Genomic DNA, 12,636 nt, shown 5'->3' on the forward strand with positions numbered 1-12,636 from the left:
TTGATAAGAACTGCATGGAGACCAGTAGGAGTGTCAGCTGAGACACAATAATACATCACATCATTGTCATCCAGCGTGCCGCAGCGCACGTCTGATGATTCTGCAGGACACTCGAGGAAAAGGTGAGGTTTGGTTAGAAAAAAATAAGAATACAACATGATACAATTGTGTTGAAGCAAATGAAAACTTGTGTCTAGCATTGTGTGAAAGACATGGAATGCATTGACAGGCATTCTTCGGGCAGGCAGATATACCCATACTTGAGGCATACACGTGAATAAACAAAAAGTGAAAACAACTATACAACAGCACAAACCAGAGAGCATCCAAATTCTGTTCGAGAGCATGGGGAAGAACATCTGATGGATTCTTTTTTTTTTTTTTTCCTTTCTTTTTTTTAGTATATCAACTCTTCCTTATTAACTGGAAATTCAACAATGCTAAAAACATTATATAAGAAGAAACATTCTCCATCTTTGGGGATCCAAAACCAGGATCAAAAGATTTCATCTCAGTAAAAAAAATGTGTCCACGTGTGCACATGTGCTATGCAATGTAAACACTACAGGGATTATTTTCCTTTGGGATTTCATAGAGTCAATGGCGTCTATTAGACTTGAACAGCTTTTTGTTCACTGATGAGGGGATGAGGTAATGTGTCAGCAATGCACGGCACACTTCTCCACTCTGGAAGTCATGATGAGCTTGTAACATCTATTGAGTCCCTCAAGGTGGAGTCTAGAGTTAAGAGTAACTTGTAGCCCCTGCATGCCCCATGAGTCGTGTGGTGTCATGCGCCGAGCAGTGTCCAAACGCTGGTCCTCTCAGGGCTTATTGCTCATGGGTCCGGCAGGGACGGGGCTGCTTGGGGCTCCTCTTACAGTTTGCCTTGTTTCAGCCTCTCTATGTGATGGCATAACTTCAGCGCGGGCCCTAACTTTAGACCCATGTACTTCATGATCATGTCGCTCCGTAGAAGCATCAGGGCTTTTCCATCAATCTCCTGTGGAAACAAAACATGGGATTCATTACATCAAGTAAACATGCAGAGAGCCAAATGATCTACAGTAGCCAAAGCTAATAATACACTGTATATTATATGGCGGACATGATTAAAAACTTTTTGCCCTTTTCAGCTCAATTTAGCAATAGAAATTGAGAATTGGACATCACTGTTGGTGGTTAGTTCTTTTTTAAAATAATAAAAGTGAACTTACATGTTTTCTGAATAGTTCTGCATGTGGGGCTAATGCTGTGGGGTCAGCATCCCTCACAAACTGCATCACCTCTTCAATGGACCAGGAGGAGGGGTTTTTACTGGGCAGCCGCAGACTCTCCCGGTCAGATGCTACAGCCTCAGGACCTGTGGTGGAGCTGGCTGCAGCCAAAGCAGAGCAGACACAATGAACATAAACCGCGACAGTCACTGTTACTGTATGTTCTCTATAGTAAAAAAAAACAAACAAAAATCTGACTGGTCTTTTTGTCAGCATTTTTCTGTCAGATGAAGAGACTGCATGTTTAGAAAGAACTGGAGGTTTTCTGGAGTAAATTGTGTAAAATGTGAGCAGGCAGTGATCTACCTCCACAGATTCTTACTGTACCTTCAACTCGTCTGAGCGGTTGTGTGGAGCTGAGCTCTGCGGGATTAGAGGAATGGCGGCGCATGGGTGTACCGGGATGGTAAAGGCTGCTGGCCTGGGGGTGGTACTCTGAGGAACTCCGCACTGTTTGGGGTCGAGGGGTCATGGAGTTGGAGGCCGAGTCCATGTAGCGCTGCTCCTTTATTAGGCCGTTCTCTTCGTGAGGCAGGGTCTCTGCTGGAGAGAGAAAAACACAACAGACATTAAAAGGTTGTTCTTTAAATACTTCTATAATAACACACTTTGATTAACCTTTGAGACAATATGCAAATAAATATACATGATGGTGAAAGTGATCATAAACAGAAGATTCATCCAAGTGGAGCAACAAACATCAACATGAAGAAGAGTAGTCCTCCATCAAGCAGGATGATGCATGTAATAAATAAGCAAACACTGCATATCCCTGCATTCCTGCTTATTACTATACAGCTGCAATTAAAGTGACTAAACCAGCTACATACACTACTCATTATAGAATCACCGCTCCATTAAAACCAATGTTGACAATAACACTGAGCAATCGGTTCAGTTGATTGTATACACATGCAGAATAGACAATGCAGTATACTGAGGAATAAAATACTTAGCATATTACACAACACAACTTTTACACCAGCCAAAGGGCTTGAGGTAGAGAAAAAAAATGTGTTTTTAATCTTGTTTGTAAAATACATAGAGGCAGCCTCACTAATGGATGCAGCAAAAGAGATCCAAATGTAAGGCGTGTGGCGGGTAACACAACACAAATGTGTGTATTAAGGCTACAGGCATTGTGTAATGTTTTGTAAAGGTTTTCTTTACCTGATTGGAAGCACGAGGTAAATCAAAATTAGTAAGGTTTCTGTGATGGAGATCTTTGACAATGTGTCACTAGATTATGTGTTTGTCTGGACATAGACATTAGTCCTAAACTCTCCTGTACACAAAGATAAGTCTTACAAATGAAAACTCCTCAGTTTGCAGTTATTCCTCTGATAATTAAGCACTAAACAAAAGTAAGGAGGGAAGTGAAATATTACAGAAGAAAGTGTGTCACAGTACAAACATCTGCGAGGTGAGCTGTACCTTCTGAAGGGTGGGCTTCAGCACGTAAATGTTTAGGAGACAGAGGGGCTGCGTATGTTGGAGAGACCCCAGAGAGACTTCGTTTACTACTCCGAACCAGGGATGGAGCGTCCAGTGCTTCTTCTTTCACTGCAACATGACAACAATGGAACTTTTAGGACATTACCAAGATGAAACAGTAAGCAGGGGAAGATTTGTTCTTTAAATATATTGTTATTAAAATATAACTAACAAAAAGATGTTCAATTAAGATAAAACCAAAGCTCCATGGCTACAGTCTACATGTGATGATTAGAGATGACTGAGCTTATTAAGTACAGTTAGAAATAAACAATAAATCTGAAAATTATTCTGCACAGGTCAAATAAGAAGATTGAAAACAGAGTTGATCTTCTGTTGTTTCAGATTTTTCATTAGGATATTGGTTGGAATTTTTATACTTTTCTATTGTAACATTTCAATGGCACAAAGACATCTTTTTACTTCCCAGTTTTTGTCTCAGTGGTAATTTATTATGAGGGGTGGCAGTTATGGCTCAGAAGGTAGAGCAAGCTGTCGACTAATAACAAGGTTGGCAGTTCAATCACTGGCTCCTCTATTTCTAAACTGCTCGCTTGTGTGAATGAGAAGCAAACTGTAAAGCGCTTTGGATAAAGTTGCAATATGAATTCAGTCCAAGAACTATGATCCAACAGTTCCCCCCCCCTCTCTTCCTGACATACCACTTCTAACGGAATGCACAGTGTTTACCTGACTTGTTCCTGTCGTAGGCCGTGTAATGACTGAACGGCTGGCTGCTGAACAGGTTGTCGCATTGCAGGTGACGACACATTGTCTCCAAGAAGCGTAGCACAAAGGAAGCACTAGAGGCTGATGGTAGTTTGACCACACGAACTCCTCCATCTGTTCTCACTGGGATGAAGAACGACATGTGTCATCACTCTATCAATCATCTGCCACAAAAATTGGCCACTTGTACAACAATTTAACGAGCCACTCTTTCAAATAGAAGTATTTCATTATTATGATGGAGGTAAGATACAACCAATAACAGCGCAACCTAGAATAACTGGTACTGTTTATGTGTTGCTACCTCTGACGACCTCTCCTCCTCCTGAATGAGTCTGCAGAGCACCCAGCAGGACTTTAGGCTGGTATGCGCAGTCTATACATGACTGGACCACCTGCTGCAGCACAGCGTTCACTGGCCCAGGGCCAAAGTGGTCTGGCAGATGCTGCATCTGTTTCCTGTCCAGGTGGGGACCGCAGTTTCCATGCTTATTCACGTACACACACACTGGAACGACACACAAACACACACACACACACACACACACACACAAAACAGTGAACAGATTAGATATTCTAATGGTAGCTCTAATTTAATGCAGAAAATGTGATAGCTAACTGCAAAAGGCAAACCACCATAAATCCTCACCTGTTGAAACCACTGAGTTGAGGCTCGGAGGGCTTTCTTGTGGAACCTGGATGCTCGGCAGATGTGCTGTGCTTTGGAGAATCTTAGGCTTTCTCTGAGAAACACATGTTCAATTTGCAGAGGTACTTTTTAACACACACAAATGAATTAATCCAGAACGATTCTGATGTTTAAATACATCTGTGTTTAGAAAAATCAGTGCAGCAGGGTCTCACCTTGCTTCCAGGTTTGGGGCCTCTCTTTTTGTGGGGTTGGGGTACAAGTGGTGTGCTTTCAGGTACGGCTCCGTTTTGGGCAGCTGCTGCCTCTGCCACGGCTTTGAGCAGAGCGATGGTCTCACTCTTGGGCCGACGGCCTCTTACCCCCTTCCTGACAGGCAGGAGGGGCAGAGGGTTGGGGAGTCTGTAGGGGGACTGCAGGGAGCGTCGGCTGGGCTTGGAGGGTGACGCTGAGAGAATCTGCGGGTTCTTTGGCAGGGTGACTGTAATAAAGCATACAACACAGCTATCAAAACCTGATCTATCACCCTAGAAATCCATAAGACAATCCAACAAACAAAAATGTAACGCTTAAGAGACAATAAATGGATTCTGCTGAAGCGACACAAGGTAATAGAGACGCCACATAAACAGACACTCTAGTTGTACAGAATTCAAGGAAACACAATAGAGTCATTTAAGTTAATGAAAATGGTTCCTTGACAACAGTGCAAATACTTAATATGACATCACATTGAATATGACAAAAGGATCGTTAATGGTCCTAGTGCTAAAAACACAGAAAAACACAGACATGGGTATAAAAAAAGAAACATGTTGGTCCCACAGATGTAACTGTCTTTGGATTGACTATGCTGACATGTAGAGCAGTTTAGAAAAACTTGTCCCATCTCTGTAGAGTCTATCCTGGCTAATTAGAGAGATCAATTGCATGTCATCACCCAGTGACCAATACAGTGTGCTGTGCTGCTGTTGGTAGCTACAATTAGAGTCAAAGCAGAGTAATGGTCTGATGCCAATCTGGGTTTGAACAGGAGCATCTCATTACTGAAAAAAAAGCACAGGGGAAGTGCTCTAATTTAGGACATACAGTAACGGACGGCAGTATTTTAGTCATATTACAACAACCACTGGTCAGCACCAAGGCCTGTACTACTGATAGCCAAGCTTCCTTGTTTTAACAGCGCTGTCTACTTTTAAAGAACTACAACGCCTTTTTCTGCTAGCTAAAAGTAGAACTAACCGTGCTGAAAGAAATATCTCAAAGCCACAGCCCATTTACTCAGCTAGTAAATGTTTCTCAGTTTCGTTGTGCACTCATGATTTCCCAACAAAACCCACGCATAGAGAACCAAATAATAAATCTTCCTCCGAATCGAAGAACAAGCTCAAAACTAAGCCCACTGTGACAGAGGAGCCGGGGGAGGCAGACTGATCAGCATCAGATGGGGGAGGAATACAAAGACGAGGATGTTAGAGAGAGGATGTGTGGGCTCTGTGTGTGTCTTTCTTCATAACACCTCCCAACCTTTTACGGGTTGTATCAGAGCTCCTACGTTAGCAGGTTAAAATATGGTTTTTAAAGGTTTTTATAAACAGGTTGTGGCCGCAGCTGTTTGTAAGCTTTTCATGTGTTATGTAGTTTATAATCTCATCTTCATCTAGAGTCTTACACACAGACGTGGTGAAGCTGGACTGAGCAGCTTTTATGTAAACATCATTTTTCCATGTAAACAGGTGTGATGTGAAGAACATAAATCCTCCTCTCTCATCCCTCCCTCTTGTAATTCTGCCCGTTTCATCTCCCACCCCAACAGAGACGCACACAAACACACCAACAGGACTCCGTAGATCATCTGCAGAGATCCACATGCAGTACACAGTACGTCTCCTGTGACTGTTTAATGCTCATGACGCTCCTGCTTCTGAATGTAGCCCCAGTTTATCAAGACGACTATGTTGAAAACCACCACGTTGAACTTGTTACTAGGCAACCCCACTTTCTTCAGAGGTGCAGCCACTGTAGGGAAGAAACCTTTATTTTCTATTTATTCTATTTATTTATTTGATTTATTCAGAGTGTGTGAGAAGGCACAACATGGAAAAGAGCTAACAAAAGTGTTACTGAGCTAGGAAAATAGGAAAAAGATGGATAACAATATTGAATGTGATCAATTTATTCTGTATACCGATTTCTGACACTTGTGTTTTAGTTCTCAGCAGGAGAATGTCTACAGATGATCTCTACTGACTTTTCTTGATTTAAATAAAAATGCTGACTCCCATATAATTTTTAGGAATTTATAAAGTTCACTGAGGCCTTTTCCTGAGATGCTAAATCATCAAGAACCTGCGCCTAACCTTTTAGACCACCACATTACATAATTAATTCAGATACACTGTAAATCTATGATTGTTCCCCATCAAATACAGAAACTCCTCAATCACACAAAGATCAAGAAGCAGAATTAGTGCTTTCTTTTACTGTGTGTCCAACACCTGTTAAAGATTAGGCTGTGTATAGTTTACTCTGCCAGACTAAGCAACAAGACCAGATCATTAATGTTAATTGTGTTTATATTTATTTAGCTGTGGGTGCAATTTCCTGACTGTAACTAAATGAGTAACATGGAAACATTGATTACAAACAACCGCATCTGCCTCAAACCTCGTTGAATCAAACTCGTGCTGCCACCTAGAGGGTACACTCACCACTGTTGCCTGGTGGCTGGAGGCTGTGTTTAGTGAGGGAGCACCAGCCCACAGGGAAGATGTCCCGGGATTCGAACTTGCACCAGTAATCGAAGGCACCGCGCCACCCATCAAACATGATGAACACTTCATCGCCCTTCACTTCTCCGATGGTGGCGGGGCAGATGAGGTATGGGTTCTTCTTGTCCACGGCCTCCAGCTTCATGCCTGGTTTAAAGTTGTTCTGGGGGGGCCTCTGCGGTTCCTGAAAGTAAGTGTAATATCCCCATTGTAACAACTTTTAAGTACATACGCTGCCGACAAAACGGTCCCATAATCTCTGTGATTTTTAAAGCCATACATACCTTTTTAAAGGCTGTTGCTGGTGCCATCTCTGCTCCATTTAAGGTTCTCAGCAGAAACATGGGCCATGAGGAGGCATTCATCCGAAATCCTGGAGGAGAGAATTAAAAAATGTAATAACAAAAATGACGTTATCTAATTTAGACCACAACAATTTGGAAATCTACAGTGTTGGGTAGTATTAACACACCATGTGCTGCTGTGCATGGTGAGTAATTTCTAGTATTCCTTTTATATCAGACATTATTAGTATAATTTGTTTGTGAGGTGCAGGTTTGGTGAACTCTACGTTTATGTGATTGACCCTAAACTGGTTAAACAGTATAGACAATGGATGAAAGTGTGGATGGAGGGTGTTGTGGAACTTTGAAAGTCTTATTTTATTACAAAAATTACCAGTTAAATATTTCGATGTACGCTCACATCTACTGTATGTGTGCAGCTTTATTATCTTGCTCTGCTGATGATTCCAGATACATGGATTACATATACCAGCAGTTCACAAAACATTTCTTCCAACTTCTGTTACCTTTACGTTCTTTCAAAGAATACAAACAATGATGATAGTAATAATAATGATGATGTTCATTCCTGCCTGTAGGGAAGTTTCTTTCACTTCCCCATCTACGCAATGCTTCTTACATCATGGTCAAACAATTATTTTCAGTTCAATTTTATCCGTCTGCCATATCTTCTTTTATTATTGCTGAGCTTTTATAAACCTGTCATGGTGGTGTAGTGCATGGAATGAAAAAAAAAATCTGCCATGGTCAATCATTGGTTCTGTATTGTGGAGAGTCACAATTCAGCTGTCAAGACTGAGATTTTTTTCTTTAATGTCTCAACTATGTGCTACCATCACATCTCCCCTTGTTTTCTTACCCAGCGGTGGCTGCAGCATATCTCCATTCTTCTCACAGGTGCCAATAGGCTGGATGTCAGAGGAGTCTACAAGCCTCCAGAAGTCATTGCTGTTGTCACTCCCATCCAGACGGAGACGCAGACGAACCCCAGTTAAGCCCATTACTGTGGCAATGCAGACTGAGGTGGAATTCCTCGGGTCATGGGCTTCAAGCTTCATTCCCACCTTGAAGTCATTGGAGGGTGGGACTCTAGCCTGTAGACATTAGAACAATGCCATAAACACCAGTGTTGTAAGAATTGCGCAAATACACTGCAAACATGCAACACATACCATCAGCCAAATTTAAATAATGTCACCTAACTGCAAAATATGTGTTATGGTATTTGGCATTTTGTGAGTTACTAGTAGTGCAGGACAAAAGAGAGTATGCTTCTGTGCAGCTGTATACTTTGGGGAGGGTGGGTTTGCATTCAAAGCCATAAATACACAACCTTTGTGGTTGAACAAAACCAGTTAGTTAATCACTCCTAGCAGCAACTTGCAGACCAACGGTTACCCAGGTAACCTTGGACTTAAAGCACAACTTTAACTGCAACTGCAGGCTTCTCTAATTTGCTAACTGTTATCAACCATGATGACAAAACATCCCAATTCAGTTTGTAATATGACTCTAGACAAGGTCTATCTTCATGCAAATGATCCCTGGTGAATATTTAATGAATCCAGGAGCACATACCTGACGAAAACAGCTTGGTGGAGCTGGTGTAGCTGACGTTTCTTTTAGATATTCTTCCCAGCTGAAAGCATCTAAAGAGAAATCCAAAAATAGTGAAACATTTGCACTTCTGTTCTTGCACTTCTGACTGCTGTTAAATGCAACCTATTATTATACTATTTTTACATAAAAGATTACATAAAATCCAGTTAAAACGCTTGAGCAGTATGATACAATATTAATCTGTCAATGAATTTTGAAGTTAGCATGCAGAGCAAACTTTAGAAAGGTGGTAGAATTTGGCTCTCAAAACAATGGCTTGTAATTTAAATGGTAAAAAAACTACAATAATGTAAACACCACAAACAGCTAAGTCTAATCCAAGGGAAAGTCATAAATCACGGTGAACACCATTAATAGTAGTACAATGTTCAGTCTGGATAATAAATATCAATTAAATGATCAAATACAATTTTTAAAAAGGTTCACCTTTAGTTGTTGCAGGAGTTGTACCTGTTGGTGGAACTGTCCTTCCTGGTTTCTCTTTTTTGCCATCTTTCTGATCTAAAAATGATGGGGAAAAAAAATGTATGTAATTAAACTACTTCCAAGATTGTAACAAACAATATACATGTATTAATATGAAATAAGAGTCTAAACACTGGTAATAAATATGGATTTCTGAGGGCGTTAATGTCATACACTGAATGAAATATGTATACCCACACAGGTGTTTTCACTTATTGTACTTGATTATAGCTCACCTCAAAACTGTGTGGGAATGCACACACTTTTATCATCGTTACATACATTTTGATGACATCACATAATTTTCTGTGAAGCTCCACCCAACTTCAACCTGAACAAAGGTCTAATCAGACAGTAAGTGAAACACCTGTGTGGGTTTGCAGGGTCTTGAAATAAGACTAAATTGGAAGAAATGGCATATTGATGATTTGATTGCTACAGGTGTGCTTTACAGAGATTCAGCTGACACCTTAGTTACAAAGTACAAATCTTTTTTATTCAGAGCCAATATAACCACCGAACACCGTCTTTATCAAACATAGTCAAGTGACGTATGCTTGCCTTTTAGCGGAGTTTTCCCCATGGTGACTGATGACCAATGGTGACAGTTTGACGCTGACAACCAATGGTGACACGTAAATGATGACAATCAAGACGCAGGATGTTGACCCAGTATGCCTCTGTGCCTGTGAAGTTTTGTCCTAAAAATATCAAGGGTGAAAATAATTCCTGTGAAATGCAGCACACACAATAATTCCAAAGAGATTCATCAGTTCATTCATCAGCCTACAATATGAAATACAAGGGCCTCAAAATTATACACATATGACTTTTCTCCAATTATTATATTATATTGCTTAGTCTACAAATTGTCCCTATTTTCCAGAACTTTAAAAAATTGCTTGTGTTTTTCCAACCAACAGTCCAACACTCAGATATTCAATTTACCATGATTTGAAACAAAGAAAGCAGCAAATTCTGACATTTGAGAGTTGGTCTGCAACTAAACTTTTCATTACATTTCGTTAGCGATTAGTCTTTTTGATTCCAATCATTTGTGACATAAAATTTTGAAATGTTCACCACAGTGTCCTAATGTCCAAGATGACATGTTCAAACACTTTGTTTTGTCTGTTTTGTCTGATCAGAAGTCCAAACCCTATGATAGCAGACTAAGAAAACCAAGAAACATCTCATTTGAGGGTCGAACCAGTGAATTTTACGGCATTTTCACTTAAAAAAAGGACTAAAATGATTATTTGATTGTCAAAATAGTTGCTGATTAACAAACAAACTAATCATTTCAGTTCTATTTGAGCAGCTGGAAACAGTGAATATTTGTTAAATTTTCTTAATAAATTACTTAAATATCAAAATTGTTTTCATTTACTCCAAAAACAGAAGATGTTGACAGCATAAATGAGTAGATTTCAAATTACAATACAGATGTTACCATACTGTAACATGTCATTACTTGTGTTAACTATCTTCTGTTGATTTTCTGAAGAAAAAGAACCTCTTATTGATGTGGTATTCCAGTCATGGACACTCCCACAGAGACAGGAAGGGCTTTTTTTTTTGGAGAGTTTTAACAGGTTTTCACACTATAACGACAGGCCTGTGGTATAGGTTGCTGGGGACAGCCCATGTGACAATGTATTTCACGTTGTGTACATTCCGCCGCATTACCCGTTTTCAGGGAAACACTGCTACAACTACATTCACTTGTGAACGTAATGATCGAGGTTCTGGAGAATTATTACCGAGTTTAGTAAGAAAAAAGAAAAAAAAAAACAGCTGTCCCACACCTCTAGGGGTGTATAACGAACAAAACATGACTGCGTGTCATTTACGTCAACTGACCGTTGACAGTAAAAGCGTCTGTTAACTAACTAACCCATTAACGTTGACGGTAAATGAGCCATTTTGAATAGCTTAATGAAGCTAATACGTTACCGCTCTGTGAGCCCAAAATAATGTTAACGTTTCATTTAGAAAGCTGGTTATTACCTATAATACGTATATTTTATATAGGTTATCTGTGAAAACATTAATAGCACCACTTCCTAATATTTTTTCTCACCAACTCTACCTATCGATGTTAACTGTTAGCTGATTGTGTCACTTCACATCTAGCGTTTGTGTTGACTGGTAACAGCTAGCGTTAGCTTTGGGTTAGCGAAATACCCGAGATAGGTATTAATTTACTTTCTAGATAGAGTTAAAGCATATTTTGTCATTTTAATAACTACATATTTGCTCTCGGATGCTGTATGACGTCTAACATTAACGCCGTACAGTTCCAGGTAATAGTCTGGGCCCAATGTTGACAACTGGGACTGCCTGATTTGCTAGTTACTGCTGCTGGCTAATAACTGGGTTGGCTAACCTTCGCGTTAACGTTACCCCACTGAAAGCAGTGTCTTTCCATATTATCAAGGAGGATTTACACATAACCCAGGTCGTGTGGCTTCAACTGACATTCTTCCTAAACTAAATATCATTTTACTGTGAAGAATAAACTTACAGGTGCCGTGTTTCTCTGGATAAATCGAGTGAAGATCCACACACTTTTCTCTATTCGTCAGCTGCCATTTTTTTCACCCTTGTAGTGTATGCTTACACGCATGTAATATATGCCAAAGATAGTGATGTACGGAGGGCAACGACAAGCGAAGAAGAGAGATGGGCTGGACGTGCAGTTCAGTAAGGCCAATAAATTCTCCTGATAGTCACACTTACAGCCAATCAGAAAACGGTTTACTCGGTTTATCCAATCAGCTTTCTGGGACATTCTGCCTGTAATTTGGGATTCTAAAAAATAGCACAAGTTACCCATCTTCATTTTGTCTCGTCTTTACACGGTACCTTTCTCATGCATCTCCTGCTGTGGTTCAAAACTGCTCACAAATTGGCAGTGAATGTTTTAAAAAAGATGTTAACTAAATTTCAATATTATAAGTGGGACTCTTTCCACTCGTACCAATTTGAATGAACAACTAAGGACAATATTCTAATGTGTGGAAGAAAAACTACCACTGAATGATGTCACCCAGTGGGGTACAATAATAGAGTACAAAATAAATAAATAAATTGTATTAAATAGAAGAACGTGTTTCATATTTAATATTTTTGTACACCTGAAATTTAAATATCATTATTAATGTATTGAATAATAAAATACAAAACAGATAATTAGATATTTAATATTAAATCTAAAAATCAGATTTTAATATTTGAAGAATTCAGGGTTTAACAATGATTAATAAGATATTTGGGGGGGGGGGGGGGGGGGGACTAAATTAAAGCAAGTTCAGGCAAAAATA

General features: G+C 39.9%; 2 protein-coding genes across 3 annotated transcripts in view; one reads left to right on the forward strand and one right to left on the reverse strand.

Moving 5' to 3' along the window:
• Positions 1–336: 336 nt before the first annotated feature.
• On the reverse strand, positions 337–11,978 carry LOC122988435 (sex comb on midleg-like protein 2). 2 transcript variants are annotated; one of them, XM_044360720.1, is made up of 15 exons: positions 11,838–11,978; positions 9,872–10,011; positions 9,272–9,346; positions 8,804–8,874; positions 8,085–8,319; positions 7,205–7,293; positions 6,861–7,104; positions 4,365–4,630; positions 4,150–4,243; positions 3,805–4,008; positions 3,462–3,623; positions 2,712–2,840; positions 1,605–1,817; positions 1,218–1,378; positions 337–1,003 (listed from the first exon to the last, which is right to left on the reverse strand). In XM_044360720.1, exons 2-15 carry the CDS (start codon positions 9,891–9,893, stop codon positions 878–880), a joined length of 2,091 nt encoding a protein of 696 aa, XP_044216655.1. In that variant the 5' UTR covers positions 9,894–10,011; positions 11,838–11,978; the 3' UTR covers positions 337–877. The 2 variants fall into 2 exon arrangements, with proteins under 2 accessions (XP_044216655.1, XP_044216654.1); XM_044360719.1 differs by having other exon boundaries at positions 1,605–1,820; positions 11,838–11,977.
• Positions 10,946–12,636, forward strand: part of LOC122988434 (cyclin-dependent kinase-like 5) — a 41,295-nt gene continuing 39,604 nt past the window's right edge. Inside the window, exon 1 of the mRNA XM_044360716.1 lies at positions 10,946–11,081. The gene's annotated coding sequence lies outside the window, so the exon portion shown is untranslated. The remainder of the gene's footprint in view (positions 11,082–12,636) is intronic.

The sequence above is a fragment of the Thunnus albacares genome, chromosome 9 (genome assembly GCF_914725855.1).
Source record: "Thunnus albacares chromosome 9, fThuAlb1.1, whole genome shotgun sequence".
NCBI lineage: Eukaryota > Metazoa > Chordata > Actinopteri > Scombriformes > Scombridae > Thunnus > Thunnus albacares.